Raw genomic sequence first — 15,322 nt, forward strand, 5'->3', positions numbered from 1 at the left:
GCGGGGGAGCAGCCGCGGCAGGCCAAGCCGCTGCCCCCATAATAGGGTGGCTGGTTGGACTAACCGCCACCCCTGAAGGGAGCTCGGCATGGGCGCAGAGTGCCCTCGGGTCTCCCCTTCTTGGCAGCCATGCTTCCGCGGCCGCCCCTCCTCCCAGATAGCGCCACATGATGCCTTCTTTCTCCCTGCGCAGGCGCAGGGCGGAAAATTCCAGTCTGCCCTTTTCCCCTCCCCCGACAGCAGCAACAGCCAGGCGTGGGCGGAAAAATCCAGTCTGCCCTTTTCCCCTCCCCCGACAGCAGCAACAGCCAGGCGTGGGCGGGAAACTCAAGTCTGCCCTCCACCCCAGCAACAGCAGCCACCAATCCCTAAACCCTGCCCCTTCCCCCAGCAACAGCGACAGCCAATCCCTAACCACCACCCCTCCCCCGTCCAGTACCGCCCACTGACCTTTCGCTGGCAACCGATCAGAACAGGCGTGGCTTCGACCAATCAGCCTTCCCCAGCCCCTATAAAACTGTTGCCTCTCACTCAATAAAGTGGACTTGCGTGTTTACCTTGTCTCCGCGGTAGTTCTTCTGCCGTGCGCCCTCCAGTCCTGAGAGCCCCCGACAAGGGCCTGGCCTCCCTTGTCCCCAGTTCGTCGCCTGCTTCTCCGGGCGACCCCTTCGTCACCTGCTTCTCTGGGCGACTCCTTCGTCGCCGGCTTTGCTGGGTGACCCCGTCAGCCGAACCACGCAACCCCTTGTGAGACCGATCCCTCGTCTGCTGCCGGACCGACCCCTCATCCCAAGCGGGACCTGTGGGCAGCTGCGGGCCTCCGGGAGGGTCGACGCAGATGGCCGGATGAGCTCTCCGGATGGGGCTGCCCCATGGTTAAAGGAGAGGAGGGGAGTCGGCACGAAGCCGTTGGGCCCTCGCTCTCTCTGCTCAGGCACGGGGGACGCGCGGTGCAAGCAAAAACACCACGGAGACGAGGTCTAGGCACAAGTCTGATTTATTGTAGAAGGGGACATGGTTTTATAGGGTCTAGGGATACGTAAAGGGACTTGATTGGTGCCGGCGGGTGCTGTTGCTTGCGTAGACGGTTACTGGACAGTAGGCAGTTACTGGACGTAGGCGGTTACTGGGCAGTAGGCGGCTAAAGGGTTAGGAGCAAGGGAGGGGAAAGGGAAAGTGTGGGCTGTCTAGATAACGGCTAGGCGGAAGACGGAGAAGGAGAGAAGGAGGGGCAGCGCCGGCTGCCAATACTGGGCGGGAAGGAGACGGGGACAATTGCTCCCTTTTGTTTAAAAGTATGTGGTTCGGGGGAGGTGAACTGGTGGCAGCAGGGGCAGTATGGGAGGGGGTACTGGGGTAAGACGAGGGGAGGAGGGAGACCACGAGGACCGGCTGGCAGCGAGAAGCAGAGGGTCCTCCCAGCTGCTCTCAGCTGCAGAGGACACAGCGTCTGGCCAGGACGCATGTGCCTGCTGCTGGGGTCGGCGCACGCCGGCGCCTGGCGTGCGCCGAGCTCTGCCAGCAAAACGGGGTTGTGATGTTCCTGAACCCCTCGCCCGATTGGGGGAGAAGGAGGGAGATGAGTGAGGAAAGGGAGACAGGAGGTTACAGGCGTGCGGTTCGGTGTTTGCGGCGGGGGCGGGAGGAGCGCGGCGGATGGCTTGGTGGTGGCTCTTTAGTGGCGAGGCGTTGATAATGAACCTGCACAAAGGAGCTGAATACTGCGTTGGCTTGGTCTTTGGTGAGGCGGACTATTTTTTTGATGGCCCAGGGTCCTACAGTGAGGGCTAAGATGATGATGATGAGTGGGCCTAAAAATGGAAGGAGGTATGGGAGGAGGGTATGGAGAACACTGGAAAAATAGTTCGCATTTTCTCGCTCTTTGCGGTGCTTATCCAATCCCTCCTGGACCTTTCTCAGGTTGTCCTCGACTAAGCCAGTGGAGTTGGCGTATATGCAGCACTCCTCTCCAAGGGCAGCACAGAGACCCCCTTCCTTAAGGAGGAGGAGGTTGAGGCCATGGCGGTTCTGGAGGACTACCTCAGAGAGAGAATTGAGAGAATTTTTTAGATGTTTTACAGCATTTTGAAGGTAGGTGATATCTTCGTCGACGGCCTGTCTGAGAGAGGAGAGGGCAGAGGACTGTGTGGCGAGGGCGGCGATACCTGTGCCTGCCCCTGCAAGACCTAGGAGGGTAGCGACTGTCAGGACTGCGGTGACAGGCTCTCTCCTTTGTAAGTGGAGGGAGGTTTGTTTGCTCAGCACGCGGCGGAAAAATTCGTGGTCAGAATGGTAAACGACTCGAGGAGCGAGAAGGATGAGCAGGCAAGTCTCATGGGTAGCGTTGAGGGTGGCGACATTGAGGCAGGGGGTTAGCCCGGTGGAGGTGCAAAGCCATTGGGAGGTGTTAAGGGGGATTAAGAACTTGGCGGAAGCGCTGGGAGAGGAGTAGCTAGAGCAAGCACTAAGGGAGGGGTGGGAACCTTGACGAGAATGAACACAGCGTCCTGTGGAGGAAACAGATTGAAAGGTTAGGGGGACGGAGGAAGTGTTCCAGTTGCACTCGGCTGGGTATACTGAAGTGGATTCGTCGAACGTGAAGTTAACGGCGGGCGACAGGCTCATAGATAGGAAGGGAGGGGGAGAGGCAGAGCCAACAGTTCTTGGTGAGGTTGGGTTGAGAAGTATTTAGAGATAAGTAGGATGCATAGATTAACGCAAGAAGGGGACTGGAATACTTGGTAGGGGGGGCCATAGCTGGGGAGTGATGGATGAGGGGGGGGTGCCGCTGGAAGGGGGGGGAGGCGGGGGGATTGAGGACTTTATTGGGGCCAATGGCAAGGGGTGGGGATTCAGGCGTGGGCAGTAGTTTTCTGATGATGAGGAAGGCTTCCTCTTGCCAGCGCTGGAGGGTCCAATTGGAGCATTGATGGGGCGAGTTGACAACGGCCGGGGAGATGAAGGGAAGCATGACGATGAGAGCAATGGGAAGAACGGAACTACCCGCGTTGCGGCGAATCATCTGTGGAGACAAAAGAGAGAGAGAAGACTACAAAGGAAACAGCGATGGGAAGGAGGCAAGTTAGGTAGGCAACTCGTTAGGAGGATCATTGGCGTTAGCGTTAGCGGAAGCCTCGGCGGTGTGGGGCTTGATGAAACGTCCTGGGACCCAGATGGGCTGCGGCTCTGATTCAGGGAAAACGCAGGCGAATCCCCGTCCTTGGGCTAAGAGAGGGCAGGTCCATGCCATTGGGTGGTTTGCGGGTCACGCCAGAGGACAAGCGGTGCAGGGGTGGGCCGGAAGGTAGGCCCCCAGTGCATGTGGACCGGTGAAAAGCCTTGGGCATTGAAGGTCATCAGGTTGTGTCGGATTAGGGCCTCTGTGACGACGTTGTGAGGGGTGCGACGCGGCTGGTCGGCAGATGTCTTGAGAATGAGGGTTTTGAGAGACTGGTGAGCACGCTCTACTAGGCCTTGTCCCTGCGGATTGTAGGGAATGCCGAAGTGATGGGTGATGTCGTAGAGTTTGAGGAATTCGGCAAAGGAGGTGCTCCGGTAGGCAGGTCCGTTGTCTGTCTTGATGTCCCATGGAATGCCCATGAAAAGAATAGATTCTCTGAGCGCTTGGATGGCATGCTTGGCTGTTTCTCTGGTGAGCACGGTTGCGTAGCAGAGATGAGAGAAGGTGTCGATGGCCACGTGGAGGTATTTCCATCGGCCAAACTGGGGGACGTGAGTGACGTTCAGTTGCCATCTGGAATTGGGGCGGAGCCCACGAGGGTTAACTCCCTGCGGTTGGAGCGGCCCCAAGGGCAGCAATGGAGCACACGTTCGGCATGACCGCACAAGGTGTTTGCAGGTATGGATTGGGAGGTCTGGAAAGAGTTTGTGGAGGCCAGCTGCTGAGAAGTGAAATCTGGCATGCAGCAGCTTGGCCTGATTGATGAGGTCTCCGACCGCGACGGTGGTCTTGGCTGGAAGCAGGTGAACGGCCTGATCAGCAAGGTGGTTGCCGTGGGCTAGGGGCCCGGGAAGGCCGGAATGGCTGCAGATGTGAGCGATGAACCAAGGCTGTTGGCGGTTCTCTATGAGCTCTTGAAGGTCCAGGAGAGCGACGTTAATGCTTTCACTCGCTGAGTTGTCGGGCGGAAAAAACGCAGAAAAGGCGATGACTTGGCAGACTTGTAGGCAGTAGAGGCTGTCTGTAAAGATGTTCAGTGGACAGTGGGGATGGGTTTGGAGTGCTAAGATGACAGCATGCAGTTCGGCCACTTGCACAGAGGATTGATGGAGGCGCACGTGTGAACGTGGCTGGTGCTCGCCGGGTGCGAAGACAACGGTGGAAAACTTAGTCTTGGAGGCGTCTGTGAAGATGATGGTGGTGTCTGGAAGAGGCTTGCTGGACGGAAAAGGGAAATGGCCGGGGGCGGCGATTTCTAGCAGGGGAAGGCCCTGCAGTAACCGATGCTGTGGAAAGTGGTTATCGAAGTTGCCATGATAAAGCTCCATAAGAGTTTGCATATCAACGGAGCTGCGTAGCAGGGTGGTGACTTGCCCGGTAGTGAAGGGCCACACAATGGTGTCAGGTGGGCACCCATAATGATGGGTGGCTTGTGTGCCTAGGGCGGTGGCGAGCTGAACGAGTAGGGTGGTTTGAGGTCCAATCTTTCGGAGCTTGCTCTTTGCCATATGGACCCAGAGGAGCGGTCCATCTTGCCAAAGAAGGCCAGTAGGTGTTCCCCGAGTGGGTAAGACTAGGCCTAACAACGGTTTCCCAGGCTCATGTCGCTGGAGTTGGCACTGTTCGATGGCTCTATTTACCCGGGCCAGGGCATTTTTGGCCTCGTTGGTGAGGCGAATCCTCTTTCCGGGTGCGGATGATGGCGGAGCATTGGAGCAGAGTAGCCGGTACAGGGGCTGGAGTTGCTCTGTGGTAAGCGGCAGCGCTGGGCGCAACCAGTTGATCTGTCCGCAGAGTTGTTGTAATTTGAGGAGCGTAAGCAGGTCAGGAATTCTGATGTGTGGCGTTTGGGGCGCAACGGTGGAAGTGATGGAGAACCCTAGGAACTGGTAGGGTGGATGAATTGTTAGCTTCTGTGTATTGACTTTGAGATCTAGGTCTCGAAGGTGGCGCAGCAGTTGCTCCAGGACTGCGTGCAGGCCTGACTCTGAGGGATGGGCCACGAGCAAGTCGTCCATATAGTGGATGATGTTAGCGTACTTCACGAGTGGCTGGATGGCTTCGCGTACATACATCTGGCAAATGGCAGGGCTGTTTTGCATGCCCTGAGGCAGAACACGCCAGTGGTATCGCAGTGCCGGTTCCCGATGGTTGGTCTGAGGAACCGTGAAGGCGAATTTCGGTCGGTTGTCCGGGTGCAACGGGATGGAGAAAAAGCAGTCTTTAATATCTATCACTGCAACAAACCAATGCCGGGGCACCGCGGTAGGGTGGGGGAGGCCGGGCTGCGGCGATCCCATAGGCTTGATGTGTTTGTTGATTTCTCTTAAGTCTTGAAGTAGATGGGACTTCCCGTTCTTCTTTTGAATGAAGAAAATTGGCGAGTTGTATGGGCTGGTGGAGGGCTCGATGTGGCCCGCGTGAAGCTGCTCATCAACAAGCCCCTTAAGAATGTCCAGTTTAGGGATTGGGAAAGGCCATTGCTCCACCCAAATGGGCTCCTCTGTATCCCATTGCAGAGGAACGGGTGCTGGAGGTTGAACGCGAGCAATGGCCGAAACTATTGGGGGGGCAGCTGTGGCGGCGATGCAGTGAGAACGGCTCCCGACTGATGCAGGATATCACGGCCCCAAAGAACTTGCGAGATTTCCTTCAGAACGAGGGGGCGGAAGGTTCCCTGTCGACCTTCTGCGTCTCTCCAGACGACGTCCTGGGCAACTTGCTGGGAGGGCGCTTGGCCGGTGGCTCCCACCACTAGGGGGCCATCAGTCAGAGGGAGGTGCCCGGCCTGATCGAGTGGGATGCAGGAAATTTCTGCTCCTGTGTCGAGTAGCCCTGTGAGCCAGCGGCCGGAGACTTGGATAGAGAGAAGAGGCTTGGTGGAGGGTGTGATGGGAATAGACCAGAGTACTTTCATGGGCGGGGGCACTGAGTCGTTGCGGCCTCTTTGTTGTGGGGCTGAGGCCTGCCCCCATGGCCGTTTAAAGGCTTGCGGCTGGAGTTAGGGACGCGGCAGTCGCGGGCCCAGTGGTATCCTTTTCCGCACCGCGGGCACGGAGTGGAAGGAGGCCGTGGTGGATGGCCTATGTTGGGCACGTCCGGCGGCGGCCGTGGCTTGTTGGGGCAGTCTCGAGCAAAGTGGCCGAGTTCGCCACAGCAGAAGCATTCGTTGGAGGCCGAGACGGCAGCGAGGACAGCCTGGGCCACGGCGGAGGCCTGGGCGTTGACTCCGGAGCAGGCGAGGACCCAGTCGTGGAGGGACTTGTCTCTCAGCGGCCTGATGATCGCCTTGCAAGTTGGGTTTGCGCCCTCCTGAACAATGTCCTTGATGAAGGAGGTTTGGGCCTGCGTGCCGACGACTTTGCGCTTGGCCGCAGCCTGGACACGCGCCATGAAGTCGGAGAACGGTTCCTCTGGTTTCTGGAAAAGTCTGGTGAGTGGCTTGGGTGCGGAGGTGGCGCAGTTGCGGAAGGCACGGAGGGCACACTGCTTTAGCTGGATGTAGAAGCCTTGAGGGAGGGCGATGTAGCTCTGTGGCATGGCGTAGCGCCCCAGTCCGAGGAACGCGTTGGCAGGATATCGGGTGCCGTCGCGGGCATTCTCGGCTATTTGTTTTTCGTTCTCGGCAGCGAAATGTGCGCGCCCGTCAATAAACTGCCCCGAGGGAAGTATGCCTCTCGCGAGGGATATCCAGTCATAGGGGAGACAGCGGGCAAAGGTCATACGTTCAAGGAGGTCTTGAGCATGGGGGCTGGCGAGACCATCCTCTCGGATAGCGCTGCGGAGGGTTTGCATGTCTTTTGGGGAGAAGGGAACCCATATTTGGGGGTTTGCTCGAGAACGATTGGGATTTAGCGGATACATATCAGCGATTGGAGCAGTGGGGGGCTCGAAGAGAAGATTATTAGAGCGCGGGAGGGGGTGTCTATTCGGCGGCACATAAGACGGCGGGCGCTCATACGCATCATCTAGGTCGTCATCAGAAGATGGCGGATAAAGCGCTTCCGGTCCCGGGTAAGGGCAAGATGATGCCGGTTCCGGGTAGGGGCAAGATGGTGCCGAGGCAGGAAGGGGAGGGTACAACGGCGGATAGTCCTTCCGTGAAGAAGCAGGAAGGGGCGGGGAGTGCGGCTTCTTCCTCTTTTGGGAGGAAGAAGGAGGGAGCGCGCCCTCTTGGGTGGGCTTTTCTTTGTTTCGTGAGGAAGAAGGCGGAAGTGCGCCATCCTGGTCGGAGTCAGAATCAGCGGCGCGAGGGGGGTCAAGCTCAAGCGCGGCCTCCAACTGAGCCGAGAGCGATTTGGCATCGGAGTCGTTACCGGGAGCGCCGTCTTGGCGGCCGCGCCCTTCCCCTGACTCATCCACGGTATCGCACGGGAAGGCTTTGGCCTCGGGAGCGGGCACGCCTTGCAAACAAGCGCGAATGGCTACAAGAGCGGGGAGGAGGCCGGGGGGAAAGACCCGGCCCTCATGTTCCATGGCTGAGGCTACTCGTTCGATTAGCCGGGCATAAGTCTGAGGATTCCAGAGCGGGCAGGTGATGAGCCAGGGATTGAACGGGAGAAGTAAGTCCCAGTAGCGCTGAAGCTGGCGGACGGAAACTCTAACCTGGTTAGTTTCCAGGAGGGCAGCCAGGGCCCGAACCTGCGGGACCTGACGGGAGGAGAGTGAAGCACCCATTTTGGTTTGAATGGGAGACGCCGAAGAGTCCCTACCTTGAGCGAAGGGTGGGGGGTAGGCGTCAGAGTGGGCCCCACCCACGTTGGGCGCCAAATGTGGGCAGCTGCGGGCCTCCGGGAGGGTCGACGCAGATGGCCGGATGAGCTCTCCGGATGGGGGCTGCCCCACGGTTAAAGGAGAGGAGGAGAGTCGGCACGAAGCCGTTGGGCCCTCGCTCTCTCCGCTCAGGCACGGGGGACGCGCAGTGCAAGCAAAAACACCACGGAGACGAAGTCTAGGCACAAGTCTGATTTATTGTAGAAGGGGACATGGTTTTATAGGGTCTAGGGATACGTAAAGGGACTTGATTGGTGCCGGCGGGTGCTGTTGCTTGCGTAGACGGTTACTGGACAGTAGGCGGTTACTGGACAGTAGGCGGTTACTGGACAGTAGGCGGCTAAGGGGTTAGGAGCAAGGGAGGGGAAGGGGAAAGTGTGGGCTGTCTAGATAACGGCTAGGCGGAAGACGGAGAAGGAGAGAAGGAGGGGCAGCGCCGGCTGCCAATACTGGGCGGGAAGGAGACGGGGACAGGGACCGACCCCTCGTCCCAAGCTGGACCGACCCCTCGTCCAGAGCTGGACCGACCCCTCGTCCGCAGCCAGACCCCACCTCTACCGACCGAGCAAGCCGCCGCACAATAGAATCAACAAAACCAAATTTGGTTATTTGAGAAGACCAACAAAATTGACAAACCATTAGGTAGACTGACAAAGAAAAACAGAGAGAAGATGCAAATAAATAAAATCATAAATAAGGGGGGGCATTATCACTGACCCTGCAGAAATATGAGAGATCCTAAGTGGATACTATGAACAACTGTATGCCAAAAAAACACGATAATGTAGATAAGATAGTCAAATTCCTAGAAAAACACGAACCACCTAAACTGGCCCAAGAAGAAATAGAAGACCTCAAGAAACCAGTCACAAGTAAAGAGATTGAAATAGTCATCAAAAACCTCCCAAAGCTGAAAAGCTCAGGGCCAGACGGCTTCACAGGTGAATTCTACCAATTATTCAAAGACAATCTAATACAACCTTGCTCAAGCTCTTCCAAAATATTGAAAAGGAAGGAAGACTAGCAAACTCATTCCTTGAAGTCAATATCACCCTAATACCAAAACCAGATAGTTACTATGAAAAAAGAAACTTACAAATCAATATATTTAATGAATATAGATGCAAAAATCCTCAACAAAATACTTGCAAATCGAATCCAAAAGCACATTAAAAGAATTATACACCACGATAAAGCGGGCTTTATCCCAGGCATGCAAGAGTGGTTCAACACAAGAAAATCAATTAGTGTAAAAGCCTACTTTAATAAATCAAATAAGAAAAACCACACGATCCTCTTGATTGAGGCAGCAAAGGCATTTGATAAAATACAAGATCCTTTCTTGATTAAAACACTCCAAAAGATAGGAATAGAAGAAAGCTTTCTCTATATGGTAGTGTGCATATAGGAAAAACCTTCAGCTAGCAGTGTACTCAATGGTGAAAGACTGAAAGCTTTCCTGCCAAGATCAGGAACAAGACAAGAATGCCCGCTGTCACAATTGTTATTCAATAGTATGCTACAGTTCTAGCTAGAGAGTTAGGGTAGATAAAGAAATAAAGGCACTTAAATAAGAAAAGAAGTAGTAAAACTTTCACTATTCACTGATGATATGATCCTATATTTAGAAACTCCTGAAAAATTTACAACAAAGCTACTAAAACTAATTAGACAAGTTCAGCAAAGTCGCAGAATACAAGATTAACATGCAAAAATCAGTACTGTTTCTATATACTACTAAGGAGTAAACTGAGGAGGAAATCAGGAAAAAATTTCCACTTATAATAGTGACTAAAAGAATAAGATATTTAGGAATAAACTTAACGAAGTACATAAAGGACCTATATTCAGAAAACTACAAAACATTGCTAAAAGAAACTGAAGAAGACTTAAATAAATGGAAGAACATCCCGTGTTCATGGGCTGTAAGACTAAATATCTTTAAGATGTCAATTCTACCCAAACTGATTTACAGATTTAAAAGCCCAACAGCCTTTTTTTTTTTTTTTTTGCATAAATGGAAAAGCCAATTATCAAATTTATTTGGAAGGATAGGGGGCCCTGAACAGCAATAATGTCTTAAAAATGTAAGACTCTCCCTTGCTGACTTTAAAGCATATTACTTAGCTACAGTGGTAAAAACAGCATGGCACCTACATAAAGATAGACAGATTGACCAATGGAACCAAATAGAGAACTCAGAAGTAGACCCTCACATTTACAGTCGAGTGAATTTGACCAGGCTGTCAAGACCTCCCAGCTGGACCAGAACAGTCTCTTCAACAAATGGTGCTGGGAGAACTGAATATACATATCCAAAAGTAAGAAAGAAGACCCCTATCTCACACCTTAAACAAAAATTAACTCAAAATGGATCAAGAACCTAAATATAAAAATGACAACCATAAAACTCCTAGAACAAAATGTAGGGAAACATCTTCAAGATATTGTGGTAAGTGGTGGTTTCTTAAACCTTACACTCAAAGCATAAGAGATAAAAGAAAAAAATAGATGAATGGGACCTCCTCAAAATTAAACACTTTTGCACCTCAAAGGATTTTGTGAACATGTTCAAAAGGCAGCTGACTCAATGGGAGAAAACATTGGGCAATTACGTATCCGATAAGCATTTAATATCCATGATATATAAAGAGATGCTACAAATCAACAGTAAAAAGACAAACTACCCAATTAAAAAATGGGCAAAAGACTCGACTAGATTATTGTCCAAATATAAATGGTGAAAAAAACACATGAAAGAGTGTTAAACATCATTAGTGATTAGGGAAATGCTAATCAAAACTACAATAACATACTGTTCCACGGCCACTATTAAAAAGTTGGAAAACTACAAGTGTTGGTGAGGATGTGGAGAGACTGGAACACTGTTAGTGGGAATGAAGAATAGTACAGCCACTGTGGAGGACTGTTTGGGATTTCCTAAGGAAATTAAATAAAGACTTGCCATGTAACTAGCAATACCACTACTAGGTATATGCCCAGAAGAACTGAGAGCAGTGACACGGACAGACATCTGCACACTGATGTTCATAGCAGCATTATTCACAATTGCCAAAAGATGGAAACCAATTCAGGTGTCCATCAACCAGTGAATAGATAAACAAACTGTGGTGTATATACACAATGGAATATTATGCACTGGTAAGAAGAAATGAAGTTGTGAAGCATATGACATGGATGAACATGGATGACATTATATTGAATGAAGAAAGCTAACACAAAAGGAGAAATACTGTATGATTGTGCTATTATGAACTAAAAGTAGGTCACCAGAAAATAGAATGAGAGTAGAGAATGTAAAGCTGAGGGTTAATCTGTGTAGAATTGGTTAAAAGGTTGTTTGTAAATCTTTGGAAATGAATAGGAATCATGAAAACACATTATAGTGTTGTAAGTAGTAGAGCTATTATATGCATATGACAGTGGTTAAAAGGGGATGTCTGGGAAGCGGATATGGCCTAATGGATAGGGCATCTGCCTACCACATAGGAGGTCCAAGGTTCAAACCCAGGGCCTCCTTGACCTGTGTAGACCTGGCCCACTTGCAATGCTGATGCAAGCAAGGAGTGCCATGCCACGCAGGGGTGTTCCCTGTGTAGCAGAGTCCCATGCACAAGGAGTGTGCCCCATAAGGAGAGCTACCCTATGCGTAAAAAGCACAGCCTGCCCAGGAATGGTGCTGCACACACAGAGAGCTGAGGCAGCAAGATGACGCAACAAAAAGAGACAGATTCCGGCTGCCGCTGACAAGAATACAAGCAGACACAGAAGAACACACAGAGAATGGACACAGAGAGCAGACAACTGGGGGTGGGGGTGGGGCAGGGAAGGGGAGAGAAATAAATTTTAAAAAATAATAAATCTTAAAAAATAGGGGAAGTCTAAGGCCATGTATATTACTAGAAGGAAAGCTGAAAACGTAACTATATAACATAGTAAAACCTCATATGAAATACAAATACAGGTAATAGTGCATATATAAGAGAGTTTTTACAAAATATAAATATAAATAACCTAGAGAGATGGAAACAGAATAGGAGCTATGTATGGCAAGGGAAGCATAGAGAGATTGAGAGGTGATGAGGGTTTTTTTTGTCTGTTTTTTGTTTATTATTATTATAACTGGAATAATGAAAATGTTCTAAAAATGACTGAAGTGATGTATTCAGAAATATGTGATTATATACTATTGATTGTACACTTTGGTTGAATTTATGCTTAATTAATATGTATCAATAAAACTGGTTTAAAAAATCAGTTGATGTAAGTTATTAAAAATATAAACATGGGAGCAGATGTAGCTCAAACGATTGGGCACCCACCTCCCACATGGGACGTCCTGGTTGGCTTCCAGGTGCCCCCCAAGGAAGATGAGACCCTGAGCGTTGCAATGAGCTGCAATGAGCTGCAAGCGGAAATGGCTCACGCAGTTGGGTACTCACTTTCAACATGGGAAGTCCCAGGTTCAGTTCCCGGTGCCTCCTGAGGAAGACAAACAGACATACGACAGAGCCATTTTGGAAGGTGTGGGGATGGGGGATAAAAATACATATATAAACAAGAAAAACCATGCAATAATCCAAACTGATCATAAAAACATTTGATAAAAATTTATCATCTGCTTATGATTAAAACCTTTAAAAGAATAGGAATTTAAGGGAACTTTATTAATGGCAAAATTTAATGGTAAAATTTTTTTTTTAAAGATTTATTTATGTTATTTCTCTCCCTTCCCCGCAGTTGTCTGTTCTCTGTGTCTATTTGCTGCATGTTCTTCTTTGTCCGCTTCTGTTGTTGTCAGCGGCACGGGAATCTGTGTTTCTTTTTGTTGTCTCATCTTGTGTCAGCTCTCCATGTGTGCAGTGCCATTCCTGGGCAGGCTGAACTTTCCTTCGTGCTGGGCAGCTCTCCTTATGGGGCGCACTCCTTGCGCGTGGGGCTCCCCTACGTGGGGACACCCAAGCGTGGCACGGCACTCCTTGTGCGCATTAGTACTGCGCATGGGCCAGCTCCACACGGATCAAGGAGGCCCGGGGTTTGAACCGCGGACCTCCCATGTGGTAGACGGACGCCCTAACCCCTGGGCCAAGTCCGCTTCCCTAATGGTAAAATTTTAAAAGTTTTCTCTATGAAACAGGGAACATGAAAAAGACGCCAACTGTAATCCTAAAAGATGCCAAACTGCTACTCCTGAGGTTGCCAGACAGTGTACTACGGGAAGAAAAAAAAGGTAGAAGAAAGAAGTAAGGAAAAATAATACTGCCTTTTTACCCCAGGCCAAAATTTGTGTGTAAGCAACTGAGCACTGCCCCTTCATTTGGCTTGTCCCATTCTTCCTCTCTCAAGCAAGGTAAAGTCTGTGGGGTTGTCTTTCGGATGCCTAGCAGTTTTGGGTTCACGTTAAGTAACCCAAAAGTCATTAACAATCTCCTGAATTGAGAAAGATAAAAAAAGGCTTGACTTTTGGGATGATGGATGGACAGTAACACCAGTCTTCTATGTCAATAAGAAAAAAGCATAAGTTAACAATAGATTTTCCTACCAAAGAGAAAGTTAATATTTCTTACACACTGAGTATCATGGAGAAATCTGGTTTGTCATAGAAATTTAAATATATTAAGTCTTCAACATCTGTTTTATGGTTGAATGAATAAATAACTGGATGGATGCCCTGGCAAGGTAGTTGCATTGTTCTCAAATAAAAATAAAAGGAGCCCCTGGAATTGGCTCTGATACAGTTAAAACATGTAATCCTAGCCATGTAGGCATGTATCCTCTCCACAGATACCCACTTGAGATAGGTTTTCACCTCTATGAAGACAGAGGCACAGAAAGTACACATAACGAGCACTTCTTCCAAGGACAACCTTGACTCAGACACACAGGTAAAGATGCATAATTCCTGGGTGTTTTTGTTTTTAGTTCACATAATAGTTTCCAAAAGCTGTTGTAACAAATTACCACGAACTGGGTGGCTTAACACATGGAAGTTTATTTACTCACAGCTCTGGAGACCAGAAGTCCAAAATCAGTTTTAGAGTCCTACACACCCTGAAGGCTCTAGAGGAGAATTCAGGTTAGCTCCTGATTAGGGTGCTGTGCGCCATATTTGTTGACCACTTATTCTGTTTTAGGCATAGTTCTGGATGCTTTTATCTTCCAGAATTCGTTTATTCCTTACCATAAGGGAGATATTTTTATCCCCATTTTACATACTAAGGAAACTGAGGCCTAGAGAGGGGTGGAAACATAGATAGTAGATGTTCAAGGCTACATAGATAATAGATGCGAAGCTCTGATTTTGAATCCCAGTAGCTTCAACATAATTATAGTTTATTGCTTTCTGTTTAAAACCTTTGGGGGGAAAATGTGAAGAATTTAGTCTGAAAGGGGTCAGTCAAATAGGCCCTGCCTGTAGAGAAATTTTAGTCCAGGGAGAAGTCTAAGATTAGACCATGGAGACAGAGAAGAACACTGTCCTGAGGCTCAGGAGGTTTACCCTGGACCTGGTCCTGCTTCCTGGACTCTGGACCGTTAGCGCAGCCTCAGGCAAAGACTTAAACTCTCTGAGCATCCGTTTCTTCGTTGTTAAAAAATGAGAGTTTTGAATTAGGTCATCACCAAAGACATACTTTTCCAAAGAGCGCAGTGTGGAGCCCAGGACACCCTTTGACAGCGTCACCCTTCGGGGTCGGCCCTGGTTAGCTCGTGGACTCGCAGTCCCGGGAGGTAGCTGGGTTCAGGGCTACCCGGACTAGAACTGGGGATGCAGAAGTGGGAGGCGAGTCTTATTAATGCTCCCTCTCGGTCCTCGGCTGCCCTGTCATTGTTTGGCGTCCGGAACCGGTTCCCCTCATGGGTTTAAGAAGAAAACTAATGAGCACCGAGGGAGTGTTGCAAGGGCTGCTCCGCCAGGCTTACCGGCTGCAGCCCGCAGTGGCGGCCCGGGCCGGCGGCGCGCCCGGGTGGTTGGTGGCCGCGCTCGGGCGGCCCCCGCGGCGAGGGCGACGTGCTAGGTCCCTCGCCCGCGCCCGGCCTGCGCAGCCGAGCTCGCGGGCGGTGGGCGCTGCTCCTGCGGGCCGGGGCCCTCGCCCGGGCGGCACTGGGAGGTGCGGCAGGGACCGGACGCGCGGGGGGCGGGGGCGGGGGCGAGAGCGCCGAGAGCAAAGTCCAGACCCCGCGGCCTCAGCGCGCGGCGGTTCGGCTAGAGACCCGCGAAGTCCAAGGTGAGCACGGCCCGGGCGCGCGTGGCCACTGCCGGAGAAGCTGGGGGCGGTGGGCGCCGCTCGGGGAACAGAAACCTCCAGCCCGGCGCCCCCGGGGCCGCGACATTTGTGCTTCGGGCTT

The 15,322-nt window shown here is 51.3% G+C and overlaps 2 protein-coding genes across 4 annotated transcripts in view; one reads left to right on the top strand and one right to left on the bottom strand.

The window, feature by feature from the left end:
* Positions 1-2,464: 2,464 nt before the first annotated feature.
* Positions 2,465-15,307, bottom strand: LOC139439065 (uncharacterized). The gene is made up of 4 exons (XM_071215516.1): positions 15,277-15,307; positions 14,897-15,179; positions 12,418-12,457; positions 2,465-3,022 (listed from the first exon to the last, which is right to left on the bottom strand). Exons 1-4 carry the CDS (start codon positions 15,305-15,307, stop codon positions 2,603-2,605), a joined length of 774 nt encoding a protein of 257 aa, XP_071071617.1. The 3' UTR covers positions 2,465-2,602.
* Positions 15,073-15,322, top strand: part of ABCB4 (ATP binding cassette subfamily B member 4) — a 101,290-nt gene continuing 101,040 nt past the window's right edge. For all 3 annotated transcript variants that reach the window (XR_009185839.2, XM_004478096.5, XM_071215185.1), the window contains exon 1: positions 15,073-15,201. The gene's annotated coding sequence lies outside the window, so the exon portion shown is untranslated. The remainder of the gene's footprint in view (positions 15,202-15,322) is intronic.

This window comes from Dasypus novemcinctus, chromosome 5 (assembly GCF_030445035.2).
Source record: "Dasypus novemcinctus isolate mDasNov1 chromosome 5, mDasNov1.1.hap2, whole genome shotgun sequence".
In the NCBI taxonomy this organism is placed as follows: domain Eukaryota; kingdom Metazoa; phylum Chordata; class Mammalia; order Cingulata; family Dasypodidae; genus Dasypus; species Dasypus novemcinctus.